The sequence below is a fragment of the Podarcis raffonei genome, chromosome 13 (genome assembly GCF_027172205.1).
Source record: "Podarcis raffonei isolate rPodRaf1 chromosome 13, rPodRaf1.pri, whole genome shotgun sequence".
Taxonomy (NCBI): Eukaryota; Metazoa; Chordata; class Lepidosauria; order Squamata; family Lacertidae; genus Podarcis; species Podarcis raffonei.
In genome coordinates this window covers 32,708,462-32,724,745 of record NC_070614.1, presented here as the reverse complement: position 1 = coordinate 32,724,745, position 16,284 = coordinate 32,708,462, and the positions used below count along the sequence as shown (strand labels likewise).

At 46.5% G+C, this 16,284-nt stretch overlaps 2 protein-coding genes across 6 annotated transcripts in view; both read right to left on the bottom strand.

The window, feature by feature from the left end:
- Positions 1 to 6,091, bottom strand: part of ARHGEF40 (Rho guanine nucleotide exchange factor 40) — a 37,305-nt gene extending 31,214 nt beyond the window's left edge. For 2 of the 5 annotated variants that reach the window (XM_053363214.1, XM_053363215.1), the window contains exon 1: positions 1,469 to 1,819. In XM_053363214.1, coding sequence (XP_053219189.1) covers positions 1,469 to 1,492 — 24 coding nt within the window. In that variant the 5' untranslated portion in view covers positions 1,493 to 1,819. Of the gene's footprint in view, positions 1 to 1,468; positions 1,823 to 5,832 lie in introns of those variants that run through there. The other 3 variants (XR_008327369.1, XM_053363216.1, XM_053363217.1) reach the window with 3 other exon arrangements.
- A 1,825-nt stretch (positions 6,092 to 7,916) lies between these two features.
- SULT2A1 (sulfotransferase family 2A member 1) lies at positions 7,917 to 16,169 on the bottom strand. The gene is made up of 7 exons (XM_053361995.1): positions 15,631 to 16,169; positions 14,293 to 14,428; positions 13,265 to 13,473; positions 12,515 to 12,641; positions 11,616 to 11,710; positions 10,017 to 10,197; positions 7,917 to 9,220 (listed from the first exon to the last, which is right to left on the bottom strand). Exons 2-7 carry the CDS (start codon positions 14,426 to 14,428, stop codon positions 9,069 to 9,071), a joined length of 900 nt encoding a protein of 299 aa, XP_053217970.1. The 5' UTR covers positions 15,631 to 16,169; the 3' UTR covers positions 7,917 to 9,068.
- Between the last annotated feature and the right edge of the window lie 115 nt (positions 16,170 to 16,284).

The window sequence follows — 16,284 nt, the reverse complement described above, 5'->3', positions numbered from 1 at the left end:
CCAAGTCTCACAGCACCGTGTCAAAACGTCTAGCCAAGGCAGCTGCCGGAAACGAGAGCTCAAGCAGCGGCTGGCAAGGGGGCAAACTCATTCTAGCAGCCGGGGGTGGGGGGTGGCTTAGCAAGGCAGTGGGGGGTGGCATTCATTCCACCGCCCCCCTTCAATCTGACACCTGAGACAAGTGACTCAGCGCGTCTCATAATAGGGCCGGCCCCAGCCCTCTTCCCACAAGGAAGGCTCAAATTGGCAAGCTGGCTACTTTTCAGGGACTAGCCCTCACCAGGCCTCAGTTCAAGTTTTTAGCCACACGGTACTTTGTAGAATAGTGGAAAGTATGTCTGTTTTACATTCCTCCTTCGCCCCCCAGGAGCTTTTTGCCACTTTCTGGAAGAGAGGCAGGAAAGTAGAGACTCGGAGCCAGCCAAGCTTGAGGGAGAAGTTCTACATCCCCGACAGGAAGAGGCAACCCCCCCTTCCCACACAGACACTGGCAGGAGGCAGGAAGGAGTGAGGAGGCCCCTTCTTGGCTCGACGTCCTGGAGGGTGTGCAAGGCAGATGGTTCCAGGGAGAACAGTGGCTGGCAAAAAAACAGAAAGCCGTCCTCCTCCAGAAATATTGCTGGTGGAGTATATATATTTTCTCTCTCTCTTTCTCATAAACGCAAATTGGAGTCTCCGCATCTCCATCCTACGTACTAATACCAAACCCAAACTCCTTCTCAAAGTGTGGATCTTTCTGCAATGAAAACAGCACCATCCATGCACAAAGGAGAATTATCAGCAGACTTGGGGGAAGCCCAAGGTTTGCAGAAGTACAAAAAGGGGGAAACCTTCTATTTAAAAAATCCTAAGATGGGAGATCCCAAAATCGCTCATTGAACACTGAGCATGCTCAGTGGGCACAAAATACTGATTGACGGGGTGGGGAAGGGGAAAAAAGTGAGGTGAGAATGGAACGGATTTGGCTGGCTAGCTGGAACCCTGAACCAGGTCATTCTACATTGCCGCCTAAGGCAACCCGGCTCACTCTATGTAATGGTAGGACTGGCCCTATCAGAGAAAAATATTCAAATCTGAACTCAGCCATGAAGCTCACTGCGACAGTATCTCAGCCTAACATACCTCATAGGCTTGCTTTGTGAATAAAATGAGGGGACCACATAAACCCACTACAGTGGTACCTCAGGTTAAGAACTTAATTCGTTCCGGAGGTCCGTTCTCAACCTGAAACTGTTCTTTACCTGAGGTACCACTTTAGCTAATGGGAACTCCTGCTGCTGTCATGCCGCCGCCACGCGATTTCTGTTCTCATCCTGAAGCAAAGTTATTAACCCAAGGTACTATTTCTGGTTTAGCAGAGTCTGTAACCTGAAGTACTACTGTATAAGCTTCTGGGAGGAAGTGTAAGATTAATGTAATCAATGTGCAGCAACCTAGTTAGGATTACTCAGTGGAAAGGGAGCCTTACCCTGAACGCAGACGATTGGTCCATCCATCTCAGGGTTGTCTACACTGACCATCAGTGGCCCTCCAGGATTTCAGACAGCATTCTCTCCCAGCCCTACCTAGAGATACCAGGAATTGAACCTGGAACCTTTCCCAAGCAAAGCAGATGTTCTGCCACTATGTTACAGCCCTTCCGGCAAGGAAATACATTCTGCACTAGGTCATCATCAGATTTAGCATTCATATAGTGTTTTTAGCAGATTCCAGGTGCTTCACATATTCAACATCACTAATCCTTAGGGAAAACTCTGTGAGTTATTATCCCCATATTATAGGTGAGGTCAAGAGAGAGCAGCTTACCTGAGAGCACCTACTGAATTTCAGACTGGAACTGAGGAGCTCTTAGTGCACAACACCGTCTCTTGGACACTATGCAACATTTCACAGGGGCTGAACCCTGGTCAGATTATGCCCTGTTTTGGGGCAAGTTCACACATGCACGCATGCACGCATGCATGCGTGCACACACACAGCACTCAGTAATTGCACAAATTATGTCTTAGTGTTGGTGGAAAAGCCATCATCTCACATCAAACACCAGAGGCAGATCTCCGTCTTTCATCTAATTCTACAGCGGTGGTTTTCAATGGGTCAAAGTAAACTTTCAAGGATTGCTCAAAGGGGTTCACTGCTCAGTGTATGAACTGCCTCCATTTCTAAAAGTGACCAAGTCTTCTCTCTTACTAGTGTCAGGTACGGCCAGCCCTACCATTAGGCAATGAGGCAGCCCCCTCAGGCAGTTGATTTTGAGTGTCATGGAAGGTCAGCAAATTGCTACTTATCTAATCTATTATTACAGTGTGAGGGAACAGCAGCAGAGAGGTGCTCATGGAATTTTCTGCCTCGGGTGCTAAAATAACTTGGCTGGCTTTAGGTACTCAGCACCTGGGGAGACTGCTCCACCTCAGGTAGCAGAATGTCTTGGGATGGCCTGCCCAGCAATATACTGTGTAAGCCAGGAACTTAGTCCATATATAATTCAGCAGCATTTTTTTATGATCAGGGAAGTTATAGAAAGTCTAAATAAGTGGTTCCATGTATGACTGAGATGTTACAGGCTGTTCTTTATCTCTTTAGGTCCAGAGGAGCCAATATCATGCTCTTCAGATATTGTTGGGCTCCAGCTCCCATCAGGCTCAGCCAGCATGGCCAACAGCCAAGGATGATGGGAACTGCAGTTCAGCATCATCTCTGGAAGGCTCCATGTTGGCACCCCCTGCATTAAGAAAATTAAATGCCAGAGTTAAATTCTGCTTCTTCCTAGCCAGATTGTCGAGGACTTGTTTTTGTATGGCTTTTAAAATAGAGAATGTAGAAAAAATGTTTAAACTCATTACTTATCATCGTTGTCCCTACTTATGCGGCACACATTAGTGCATCTATTCTTTCCAAGCAAGTATACTTATTTTTTAAAATCACTTTTATGACAGATATTAATATTACCAATATTTATGATATGATGTTATATACTGACTTTCTTCTCTCTTTAATTTTTTTTGTAAATATTACCATTGCAGAGCTGTGCCTGTGTTTAGTGGTTATGCTGCAACCCCAGAGTCGTTAGCAACTAGACTTAATTGTCAGGGGTCCCTTTACCTTTACCCTTTTACTGATATTCCCCAGTGAAGAGTGTCTTGGATTGAAATACATCAAGAACTGATAACTTTCTATTTAAAAACACAGTTGATACCCACTTTTTGAATGTGTGGAGGGAGGGGGGAAATCACATCATTTAGAAAACATCACCTTGATCTCAGAAATCGCTGCTGGGCACCACTGACTGCCATGATTATGTTTCTGCAGACATTTGTGTACCAGGGGAATGGTTTCCATGGAGAAAATAAGAAGCTGAAAAAATTACCTACGAGCCACCCTGCTGAATAAGTGCAGTGCCTTTCCCTATCGGAGAAGACTTCACAATCAACTCTAGCCCTCACACACCTGGGATTACAAGAGTCTGCCTTATGCCAAGCCAGATCATTTGCCCATCTAGCCCAGAGATGTTTCCTTTGAGTAGCACTGAGCAGTTTCAGCAGAAGGCCGGCTCTACCATGAGTCAGGGTGGAGACAACTGGTCTCGGTTGCCACGAAAGAGCAGAAAACCCTTATTTATTTTATTTTGCTTATTTATTACATACTCCCAGGGGTCCTATGCACCTTGGCTTGTGGGAGGGGCTCTGTTTCCTGTTCTGCCTCAGGTAGAAAAATGCTCTGGTTTGTGGCAAACATTCTTCCCATCACCTGCTATCCACCTATTCACAGAAGTATTTCTACACTGCCCTCTCATAGGAGGTCAGGAGGATGGTGTACAACATTATAAAAACATTTTTAAAAAACCAACAACACTGTAAGTGGTTCAGAACAATAGTGAAAATGACCATCTGCTCAAGAAAATGTTAAACAATTTGCATAGGCCTATCAGCTGCCTGGTCCTTTTTATCTGAAGACACCACAGACTGAACTTGCGGTTTCTTCTTTGTGAATCATGTGTTATACGGTCCCACCTGACAAAGTGGGGGCTTCCACTTTACGCTTCCAGGATTAAAGCTCTGGTGCATTTTGTTTTTAACACTGAGCACTGAGAGGAGGCACACGAAGCACACCAGTCGGTCCCTAGACCACACAGCCATTATGGGGGTTATGGGACAGACCCTCTGCCACACTGTCAACTTGCAAAAGCAAAAAAAGAATGCAAGGCCCATCAAAGTTAAATTACACATAAGCATGTGAAATAAACCTGCTGCTTCTAAAGACAAGCAGTTCTGGGAGGGGGATAATAAGGAGGGAAGGGGTTATTTGGTCCTTTCCCCATCTGCCATTTTTCAGTGGCAGTTACCTCTGCCCAAGCCACAGTCCTATTCCTTCCTTGCTCCACAGGTTTCCAAATGTGTTCCACCTATTTAAACCCATACCTAGCAGCTGAGGAGGAGGAAGAGTAGCAACTAGCATGTGTTTGTGTTTTGGGGTGGGGGGAATAGAGTTGCAATGGGGAAATGGCAAGCAAGGTTATAAGGCAGCAAACAAATGCCTAAAAAAGTATCAATCTAGCCATTTTTCCTTTGAAGAACCACCTACTGTGGTTTCGCGGCAAGCATTTGCAGATCATGTGCAGTTCAACTCTCACAATTCTTTGCATGTGTGTGCACACCAAAGATTGCTCTTTTTCAATGGAGCCAGGAACCAGGTCAACCTTTCCTGGGGTTTCTTTGGATCTATAAATGACAACCATGCAATAAGATACTAAAATATGTTCCCCTTTGCTGACCTCCCACACAGATCGTAGGACTTTGTTTAAATCCGGAAGAAAAGGTATCTTGCCACCACCTCCAGCTTGGAACAACCAACCTGAGCCCAGCTAGAACAAATGCCCGGTCCACACACGCAATGAGATCAGGTGTCTCCTTCAGAGCCAACTTTCAGCTAGCTATGCTGCTCTTAATCCCCGCTCCAAAATGTAAGGTTCCCCACCACCACCCAATAATATACTTTATCAATGCCTTTTTTGTCCAAAAACATTTGAGAGTGTTGTTAATGAGGGAGGGAGGGAGGGAGGCAGGATGGAAGAGTAGGCTAGAAAGCAGAATGAAGACACACAATTCTAAACCAAAAGGATTGTTCTGGTTAGTGTAGATTCTAATTCGAATTACAGATGCAGGAAACGTCAAAGGAAACTCTCTGTTTGAGCATCCCTTGGAAAGAGAGACTCCTGCCAGGTGCTGAAAACCACACTCTTGTACTGCACGGCCAGAAATCAGTAACCACCACCACAGTACCGGGGTTCCCGACCCAGAATCACAAATCTTAGGCTGGGATCCCTCACATCAGCAGGCATGAAGCATTCAGGAGGGGAGGCGCGGTTGAGGAAGAGACACACCGTCTCTTTTAACTACTCGGAATTAAAGAGCAGACTTAGAAGTCCTGCGTGCGCACAGCGAGGTTGGCCAGTAGTACTTACTCCCGAGTAAACACGGTTGCGATTCGGCTGAAAGCCCCAGTTACACCCCTGACAGGTACACCCCTAACTCTTGCCCCGCCCCCGCCTGCCCCCCCCCAGTGCTGTGGGCTCCCTCCAGCGGCGAGCCACCCTGATCCCCATCACTCTCGCCCCCTCCAGTATCGCAATGCCCTCTCTGATGCCCGGCACCTCATTCCCGCTGTTAGTATGCTTCCTTCAAGGGAGGGGGCGGTGAGGTTAGAATACCTCTCCCGACGTGGCCCACCTCCCCACTGCCCTTAGCAACCCACCCAGCTACCCCCGGAGGCCGCGTTACCTGCCCAGCCCGGACCCCCACCCGCCGCCCCCCAGCAGAGCGCACAGCGGCTCACCATGGCGCAGACAGGCGGGCTCACCGACGGGACGGGCTCGCCTGATCTATTGCTGAGGCGGCTGCTTCTGTCGCTGCCGCCGCCGCCGCCTCCGAACTCCGCGCTGCGCCCCCGCCCCCCGCCTTGGCCGGCTCTAGCCCAGCCTGGAGCCACCCCCTGGCAGAAATCCCGGCCCCCGACGCCACGGCTGCCTGCAGCTGCAGTCCCCGCCGGAGCCCGGCCAAGGGCACGTGGAGGCGCGACTGCGGCAGCGCCGAGTGAGCGGGAGGGGAAGGGGAGGGGAGGCAGGCAGGCAGGCGAGGGGAGGGGAAGGGAGGGAGGGACGGAGGGGGACCAGGCTCGCTCTCCGCCTACGAGTGCCCTTGAGAGCCGAGCCACAAGTTCCCCCAGCCGGATGATCGCGCCTCGACTTGCAGCTCCAGGCAGCTCAGTCCCTCCAGCCCGCTTTGCAGCGGCGGGGCTCGGCTGATGATGTCGGAACGTCTGCGAATCGAGAGGCGAGGCTGCTTCTGAGCGTGTGCAGAGCGCGCTTGTGTTTAACGCAGGGGAGGATGAGGCTCATTAGACCACGAGGCTGCCCGGTAAAAGGGCTCGCCCTCCCCGGGCAGATTTGGCTTTTCTTGCACACACACACACACACACACACACGATCCTCTGGAGAAAAATGATTTAAGCAAATGATGCTGAGACAGTTTGAGAAATGCGAGCTCGCAGGGTAGTGCTTGGACCACAGCGGAGACAGAGGGATCCTGAGTTTATGTGCTGTTGTCCCCCACATAGCTACTGTTTTTAGAAGGCTGGGAGGGATCATGATTTGTGGAAAATTGGGAGAAGTCACATGGACCTTATGGATTTCATTAAGAGCCTTCTCTCTCTCTCTCTCTCTCTCTCTCTCTCTCTCTCTCTCTCTCTCCCTTCCCAATTCAGGAACTGCTTGTTTGGCTTAACTTAAACCAGATGCTTGGCCATAAACAAGGGCGGGGAACCTGTGGCCCTCCAGATGTTGCTGGAGTCCAATTCCCATCAGCCCAAGCCGGCATGGCCAGTGACCCGGGTTATAGTCCAAGAGATTTGCTGCCCTTTGCCTTGGGACAATAGAAATGTCAGAGTCCAAGCAGGTTGCTATAGAAGAGAATGGCTATTGACCGCATGCAGAGTGCCACTTTGGGGCTTCCAGGGGTGCAATTCCCAGGCAGAGTTTAGCCCCAGCACTTCTCCGGTTCAGAAATGAGACGTTGCCTTTGGGCTATGAGCTGCAAACCACGAAAACAGAATCATTTTGATGGAGGCCTACAGGCACAAGGACGGGTCCTTATGTACCCAACAACATAACATTAATTAATCCAAGAAAACTACTATCTACTAGTTCCACATTCAAAATTCTCTCTCTCACCAATAACATCTAAAGAACCCTGCTGGATCTAAACAACAGTCCACTAAAACCTACTAACAAGCCAGATGCCGCTATAAAGCTCTTGAGTATGGCAGGAAGGCAGTCCTCAGCATGTGGCACTCTGAGGAATCCCGCAATGTGAATACACCTATTAGAATGGATTGGAAATTGTGTGTGTGTGTGCAAGGGAGGGGGTGGGGTTCTTCTCCTGCACCAATTTTATACTTTTGAGCCATGCCACTTATGAGTATACCATACGGTTTCCTTGCCAGTGCGTAACCGCAACCAACCCTCATACTTTTGGGTTGTGAGATTCCAAGAATGTGAGTTCCAAGCGGGTTTTTGTATCCCCCCCCCTGCCGCCCCCCAGTTTATAGGAGCTGGGCCACACACAAATGCATGCATAACAGACTGACATTGTATCAGCAGTATTTCATATGCCAGCTAGGGGGAGGGGCTACTTTCTTCTAGGTTTCCCTTTCAGAACAAGTTTAAATTCCAGGAAAAACTTTAAACACACACACACAACTTTCCAGGCTTTTCGACTGAGCAGAGCTAATAAGCCTGAAAGCAAAGGAGGACAAGGCAGGATGGAGATGCCTGTACCCAGAAAAGCTGGCAAAAGAGAAGGAGTGGGAGTCAAGTGACTTCACTTTGATCAGGTTCCAGATTTGAAGCCAAAACGAACAAATAAATTTAATCCGTTTTTATTTATTTATTTATTTTTAAAAACTGTTTAGTTAGGAAAGGCATCTGATTAGCTCAAATCAAAATGCTGCCCCCCAAACACATGCTTTTGCAGTCCTCTCTGCCTTTGCCACCCATCCTTCCCTCAAGCTTATTTTATGGGGTTCGGAAGCCCTTTCCCACAAACATTGTAGAATAATAACTTTCTGAAATCCACACTGTTGATTCTAAAATATGGTCTCGGTTGTGGTTGTCTGTAAAACTGGTGGTGGTTGTTGTTATTATTATTATCAGTTCTTTTTTTTGTGGGGACGCTGGGGGACACATACTCCTAAACATTTTGTGAATCTTTGTACTTTTGTCCATTTACTGTATTTATTTTTCCCCTATTTGAACTATAAAATGGTGGTTTTCTTGAGTCAAAATGAGAGTACAGTGGTACCTCGGGTTAAGTACTTAATTCGTTCCGGAGGTCCGTTCTTAACCTGAAATTGTTCTTAACCTGAAGCACCACTTTAGCTAATGGGGCCTCCTGCTGCCGCTGCGCCACCGGAGCACGATTTCTGTTCTCATCCTGAAGCAAAGTTCTTAACCTGAAGCACTATTTCTCGGTTAGCAGAGTCTGTAACCTGAAGCGTATGTAATCTGAAGCGTATGTAACCTGAGGTACCACTGTACCCCTAAACATTTTTTAGAAAAAAAGCACTGAGTATTATTATTTTAAAAATTGCCTTTCTTTTGCTATTTACCATCTTGAGATTAATAGTGTGTTGCATCGCTATATTCAGTTGCTGTTCGTTGCTTGCCTTAATAATATTTCTTTTGAAAAAGAAACATGATTAGATCCCCGTTTTCTTCTGTGCAACTTAAGGCAGCCTCCGTCAGTTTCCCCCTGCTAATTCCAATGCAGCCCATCTTCAGCCAGATGACTGCAGTAGATGCCTTCACATGATACATCATATGCCACTCTGTGCCCTGAAGCATAACATGTGTTCACATCCAGCACCCTGAAGCATGTGAAATTATAAAAAATGTTATGAATTGCTCCGAGCACATACATTTCCCCTACAAAAAGTGCCTCTACTTTAGGGTTTAGGATTAAGGAAAGGCTTTCTTGGTAACAGACAGACAAGCTTAAGCTGCAGCATCTTTCAGTTCAGAAATTAAGGCCTTTTCCCAAGTGGTTCTCCTGCCTAGTGTGTTCCCAAGGGAATATTCCTTTCAGGCCCTCCATCTTCTCCTGGTAAACCTTGTCAAAGTATTCAGACTGTGCCACCGTGAAGTGAGTTTTCCAGTCTCCGCAGATGCCTAGAAAATGAGGACACGGGCAACAATTAAATTCAAACTACCTTTGATTAAACTTCTCTGGAGCTGAGCTTCCCAGCACTTTGCAAGTCAGCTCCTCTGCCCACCAGAGAAAATAAGCATTGTAAAAGCCACTGCTACTAGATCAAAGGGTGCCTGTAATTGCCAATGAAATTGTGCAGGACACTTCCAGCAAAGGGAAAAGTGACCGGTGCAAAGGCAGAGTCAGGAGGTCAGAGGTCAAAGTAGAAGCCTTCAGATCTCTCTCTCTCTCTCTCCCATGGTGCCAGAAGACTTATTTAGACTCTCTGTTATGGCCAGTCAGCCAAGATCTTCTCAAGTTGCTTAACTTTCCCCTTCTGTTTTGTCACTGCCTGCCTCTTAGGCAATGGCAAAGATACTACATTGCTCTCTCCCACCCCATTAACAACCTAATGCTCTACTGTTGCACTAATGCATGCTAATTATCGCCTGGTTTTTAATTTAGGGCTATGGGCCTCAGCACTGATTAATATAAATGGTTTTCGGGTGGCGCGTCTCTGGTCTTGCTGACATGGAGAGGATTCTGCTGTGTCACCAGATTCTGCTGTGTCACCACACACACATCCCACTCCTGTCCTCACTCCATCTTCGCCCCAGCCATTTTTGATTGTGCAAGGTCACTGGTGGTGCCACCCAAATTCTCTCACCTTTGTTGGCACTGGGGCTGGATTGTTCCTTTATCCGTGATCTGTCTGCCATGCCCCTTCTTCCCCATCTCCTCTGAAACTACGGAAAAAGCTACTGGAGCAAGCCTCACCCTTCCTCAGGAAGGTCCCTTTCTCTTGGTCCATAAATTCCTTGGGAAGCATTGTTGAGTTGCACATGTCATTCCTTCTCATGGCTTCGAAGGAAGTGTTCTCCACCACTGATGTAATCGCTGCTTCATCGAGCTCTTTCCCTAGGAAATGGCAGAGGCGTTCCACAATACCAAACAGGTCCTGAACAGATACAGAGGGGACTAGTGTTCTAGGCAGCAGAAAAAATAAGACCTATGTTCTTTGATACCTATCTTCAGTCTTAAGGTTTTGTATCCTGAAGTGTGTGTTTTAATGAAATCTGAGATGCTCATGGTGATGAATTGTGCACTCATCCTGCATCATGTCAGAAAACTGCAGAATATACAAAGCCCTATTTATCCTGAGCACAGCCAGAGAATCCGTTTCCCAGTTAACCCCAAATCCCTCTGTTATCATGCCCTGGGTTCTAATTTTTGCACAAAACTTGAGACATAATCACAGCCAAGACAAAAGACTAGAGACAGCTTCTTGAGGTTTCACCATATATTAATAATGGTGTCTACCTGTTTATGATACTGCAATATCCAATGCAACAACCTCGGGGGAAATGAGTAGGAGGTAGCGCTTTAAATAAAGAACAGCATGATCCTGTACATGTCTACTCCGGGGACTTGCTCCAAGGAAAGTGTGTCCATGACTGCAGCTCGTGATGTTTAGGATGCAGTTTAAGAACTGATAACAATGGAAAAGGAATACAGATTGTGACTTGTGGGATGAATGAAATAAAAATGGGAGGTGACATAGGGCAACTGGAAGAGCACATGCTTTGCTCAGAAAAGGTCCCTGACATCACTAGGTTGGGCTGGGAAAGGCTCTGGTTTGAAACCTGTGAGACAGTGCAGTAGACTGAGCTAGATGGAGCAATGATCTGGCTTGGGAGGTTCCTATGGGAGGTTCCTATGCTATCCTGTGTAAACCTATGGGAGGTTCCTATGCTATCCTGTGTAAATTGTCTTTTCCCTCCAACACCTAGCAGACATTTTTGAATTCTGGGTTGCATGCAACACCTAGGGCCGCCATACGTCTGGAATTTCCTGGACATAGTCAGAATTTGGCTGTTGGAAACAGTGTCCAGGCACAAATTGATGAAATGTCCAAGAAAATCCAGATGCATTGTAACCCATGTCAGAAGTGTAGATTTTGGCAAATTTCCTTAAAAATAGCTCAAAAACTACTTTTGTGTCTGAAGGGCAACCCTACCAGCATGGCAATTCTGCTTGGTCTATAAACTTCCATTTGGACAGTGGAATCTCCCCCTCCACTCTCTTGCAGCCCCCTGCTCCCCATCACAAATTCAAAATCTGCTCTATTGAGTTGGGGGACCGTCTGGAACAGACTGGGGGTGAGGTACAAGGAGTAGAACAGGAAGTCCTGCTGTGCGGGTGGAACTACATGTGTGTAGCATTGAATTCAACCCTGTTTTTCACTTTGCTAAAACATTGTCTCATTTGTCTTACCAATGAAGAACGTGTGGAATAGGTTTGCATTCATTTTTCGACTAATGGGGAGGATGCTTTACAGAAACCTTGGAAAGGGTGCGATCTGCCCCATGCTCTCACCTGCTTCAGCTCCTCGTAGCTGATGAAAAGGAGGTTGCTTTTGCCTTTCAGCTTCATCCAACCTGTGACATGGTCAAACCACGATCCAAAAGGTACTGCACCAAGGAATACACGGAGATAGAGACATCAGCAATGGGTGGTGGAAATACTTTTTACAGAAACCCTTTTTTTTACAAGGAAGGGATGTAGCTCACTGGTAGAGCATCTGATTTGCAGGCAGAAGGTCCCAGGTTCAATCTTTGGCATCTTCAGGTAGGACTGGGAATTTCCCTTGTCTGAAACCCTGGAGAGCCACTGCCAGTCATTGTAGACCAGTACTGGGCTAGGTAGACCAATGGTCTGACTCACAATAAGGAAGCTTCCTATGCTCTCTCAATGAGTAAAGATAATGCACAGAAGGGGGAATGGGACCAAGCCTGCTGGCCTGGCCCCAATGTCACTGCACCTTGCTGGTCCTGACCCTGACTGCCACACATGCATCCAAGGGTCTGAAAAGGCATGTCTCTGCACATACAGATAGATTTATGCAGGTAAGCAGACACACAACAGGAACCCATATGAGGGTCACGCCATACATGGAGCCACAATTCCCAGCACCCTTAACAAATTACAATTTATTTGATTCCTTGGGGGAAGGCATGACTGTTAATGCAAAAGTGCTTTAAATATGGTGTGGGTGTCCAACAATATCTGGAGGGTCATAGGCAAACCCATAGATAAACCATGCCCTATAAATTTGTCTCAGCTGTTATTTCGAAAGCCACCTGAGTGAGTGGACCCTCACTGCATCTTGTGGCAATGAACTGCTTGGCACATGAACTGGATTTCCACCAAGGACACCCAAATGTCCCAGTCTCTTCTTCCTCCTCCTCCGGCCACCCACCCTCAATCCAACTCACCATCCCCACTCAGGAAACTCTCCAGGAAGTGGTTGAAGGATTTGGGGTTCTCAAATGGGACACACATTTTGGAAAAATGATAGTAAGAAACAAGTACATCCCTGGGGTCCCGCAATGTGTACACCACCTAAGGGAGAAAACTTTTGTTAATTGGTGGGGGTGGGGCATTATCAGTGAGTGAACACTGACTTAGGATGACTACAGGGAAACCATCTGAGCATTAGGTTGTAAAATTTGGAACTTTGCATGATCCAAGGCTGAACTTCTGTGGTGAAAAATGGCTTTTGCCATTCAGAGTGATAACAGTGAGATGCCAAGGGCAGGTTCAGATGAGATGGAATATGGTTCACTGGTGAATATGGCAACACCAACACTGATCACTTTAACTCAACTATACTATGTAGTTATAATTTTGGTTTTCGAGTCCTTGCAATGAAAATAGCTTAAGGTACTTGAAACAAAAAAAAGTCTGGCCTGGAGCTATAACCACAGCTTTAATGACAAAACTTTCCCCCACCCCTATAAATAAGCTGCATACCCAACATGGAGTTTTTTGTGCTGAATGGGCTAGACCCACAATACGACAAAAAGGTTTGTTTTTCTCCTTCACTCCTGGATCAAATGAAATGTTATTTTCCACTTCCAAAGATGTCCTTCCCTTCACGCACAAGCAATCACCATGGCAGTGCCCCTAGACTCTTTGATAGGACCCCAGGCAACTCCATATTCAGCTTCTCACCATTTACTCACCTTAGCTTTGGAGCTGAAGAAGGCTTTGGGGAAGATATGAATGGGGAGGTGACAGGTGAGCAGCCGTGGAGGTGGGAGGAGATGCGCTGCCTCCAGGCCTAGCTGGGTGGTGAACCAGGGGGCACGGCAGGAATTAAGCACAGATTGATTCCAGCTTGGATTACCTCCATTGAGGATCAAGCTGAGGATCTCAATCATCCACACTGTTCCTTGATCAAGGAAAGAAATAAATCCACAGGTTTAATGAGGGTTGTTATTTTGTCGGTACCCACAAATTCATTTTACTTTAAGCCAAGCACACCATCATTTTCTAACAGTGGCTGGCCCAAAACCATTTGCAAAGCAATCCACCACAATTCCTACATCTAAATCTGGTTCAAAATTTGGGAGTGGGAGTGGTGAAGAGGAAAACCAGGCTTTGAATTTGATTTCAAAATATGCAGTGCAAACCTTCCTGTACATGCCAACTCATAAGTACATCCCTTTGAGTTCAATGGGGTTTACTCTCAGGAAAGTGGATAGAGGATTACATCCTTAATAACATTTCCCAAACATTCAAATTCAAGCAACATTTGAATCTCAATCAGTTCTGAATCAAGCAAGTTTGATTTTGGATTTTGAGCAATCCCGTGTTTATTTTTTGAAATTCGGTGTTTAAGGCTGGTATTACAGAATTTAAAACCTTAAGTCTATCTAAAGAATGTTAAGGCCATCGTCTTAATTATCCAGTTTCCAGATTCAATTATGTTGTCCTTTAATTCCCCCACCTAAAAACTAAACAACTACAAATGTTTCCAGGGGTGGGAAGCAAATTACAGAAGCACATAAAAACAGCTACATTTTTGCAAGTGCACGAGAAAAGATGGCATTGTAATATTTTGTTTACAACAAAGCTGGCCTGAATTCATAGTAGGTCCAAACATAATGGGCAGGGCTGTGCGTTCTGTGATTCTATACAAATGTAGAATGTCTTTCCGTTTTGAAATCCCATTCCCCACCTGATTCCCGAGCAGGAATCCCACTCCTACCAGACTTGGGGTAAGTCACGTTGAAGATGTCGTCATCTCGCACTTCAAACTCATTCTCAGCAAAGCAAAGGTTCTCCACAGAATTATATCCAGGGGGGAACTTTATCCCCTTATAATGGACATACTGGACAGCCATCTCCTATGGAGCAAAAAAAGAGAATTCAACATGGGGACAAAGCACCAGTGAAACTGTGGGTTCTTGATGCAGATGGGTGGGTCTCCTATAGAGTGTGTTCAGGTGTCAGGATCCAAGCACACAACAGTTTTGAATGGAGGTTTGCCATCACTGTGCCCTGGCCAATGGAGGGAACTGCAGGGAGGCCAGCCAAAGAAGTCTCCTTGCTCCACTAAGCTGTGGCCAGTCATGAAAGCCTTTGAGCCAAGCTAGGTGCACCTCAGTGAGGAGAGCTTTCCATAGATGTGGAGCTGCCACTGAACAAGCTCTTCATAGGCCCCAGCACTACATACTTCTTTCCTGTGTGGGGCAACCAGCAAACGTCAACCACAGATCCATATTTGAAGAAGACATTCTCTTATATCTTTGAGCCCCACACTGTCCAGGACTATAACTGTAAGCACCTTGAATTAGGCCTAGAAAACAACTGGTAACCAGGGAAGCTGCTTTAAAATGGGATTTATACCCAGCCTGCCACTCCCATAAGCATCCTGACTGTGGCACTAGTTGCAATTCCTGAACCAACTTGAAGGACAGATCATAGTAGTCAAACTTGGAGGTTACAAGGGCATGGCTACCTTTGGTGCACCAGCTAAAGCCAGACATTAGTATTCCTATCTGCTGCACAATGATGGTTCAGTGAAGTGATCATCGTGATTTGGGGAGCAACTCAAATTATGCACCTCCTTCTTTTTCTATATTTTTGCAGGTGTTGGTTTTTTCTGTTAGCAACAACAACATAGTCTCACGCTGTTCCTTCTCTCTCCAAAAGTAAAAAAAGAAAGAAAAAAGGTCTGGTTGTTGTTGTTTTAATAAGAGGTGACAATCAGGAAGCAGGCCTGGAATATTCCTGAATGAGCCAGATGGCTCTTTGCCCCTCATATCTGGGAATGTGAACTAGGGCCTATATGGAACCAGTAACCAGACCCGATAATAGGTATTTCCTTGTGTGGGCCCTGCTTTAATGCTGTTTCTATGTGCTGTGAAGTACTGATACACAAGCCCTCTTTGCCCCACGGCATGTAGAAACTGTAAGGGCCATGGGTGAACCAGCCAATGCCCGGCAAGAGGTGGAGCATAGCAACCTTCTTGAGATAGTAAGCTTGATGTCGCATTTGCAGGAACACACATACACACAATTTCCTCTAAATCTGCTTACTCACCTGTGCAATAATATGGCTTCCTTGGATGTGCAGGGAGCAAGAGAAGTTCCAGGAGACCGCAGCAAAATTGCAGGGATGGGTGGGATTACGTGGTAACGTCTACTACCAAAGAGTAGCGGGCAGCTAAATCTCCCACCTGCTTGCCTCAAGCTCAGCCTGCCTCCTTCTTCTTCAGAAGGTCTTTATTAATCTTCTCGTGTGCCTCAGCAGCAGCAGCAGCGACCCAAAAGCAAATCATTAACAGAATGTCCCACACAGTCTATACAGCCCTCGCTGACCCTGGCTTTAAACAAAAAAGAAATGTGCATGGGTGGAAATAATGTGAATCAGATGTTGTGAGTCTCATTCATAAGCAGGCCTTGTTGCTGTGAGCGTTGCTTTGTCCCACTCGCTGCGGCTGGAATGCCTGTTGTTGTTAACCCCATCACCTGACACCCCCTCCTCAGCCTTTCCTTGTCCACTTGAATTCAAAAGATGAAGATTTCTGCATCGTCCTAAGGTTTTTTCCCCCCTGCTTTTGCTACGATCTGAGTTGCTAATTCACTGGATAAGCTTAGCCCATTTCCGTCGATGGAGCAAAAAATCGGAAAGAAACACAAAGCATGCTTACAGTGGTACCTCAGGTTACATACGCTTCAGGTTACAGACTCCGCT

Coding starts and splice junctions, on each gene's coding strand:
- SULT2A1 (XM_053361995.1), bottom strand. CDS start 14,428: ATGGCTGTCCAGTATGTCCATTATAAGGGGATAAAGTTCCCCCCTGGA. Junction 13,474..14,292: donor CGTGACTTACCCCAAGTCTG/GTAGGAGTGGGA, acceptor TCCTTGATCAAG/GAACAGTGTGGATGATTGAG. Junction 11,711..12,514: donor GAGTTTCCTGAGTGGGGATG/GTGAGTTGGATT, acceptor TCCTTGGTGCAG/TACCTTTTGGATCGTGGTTT.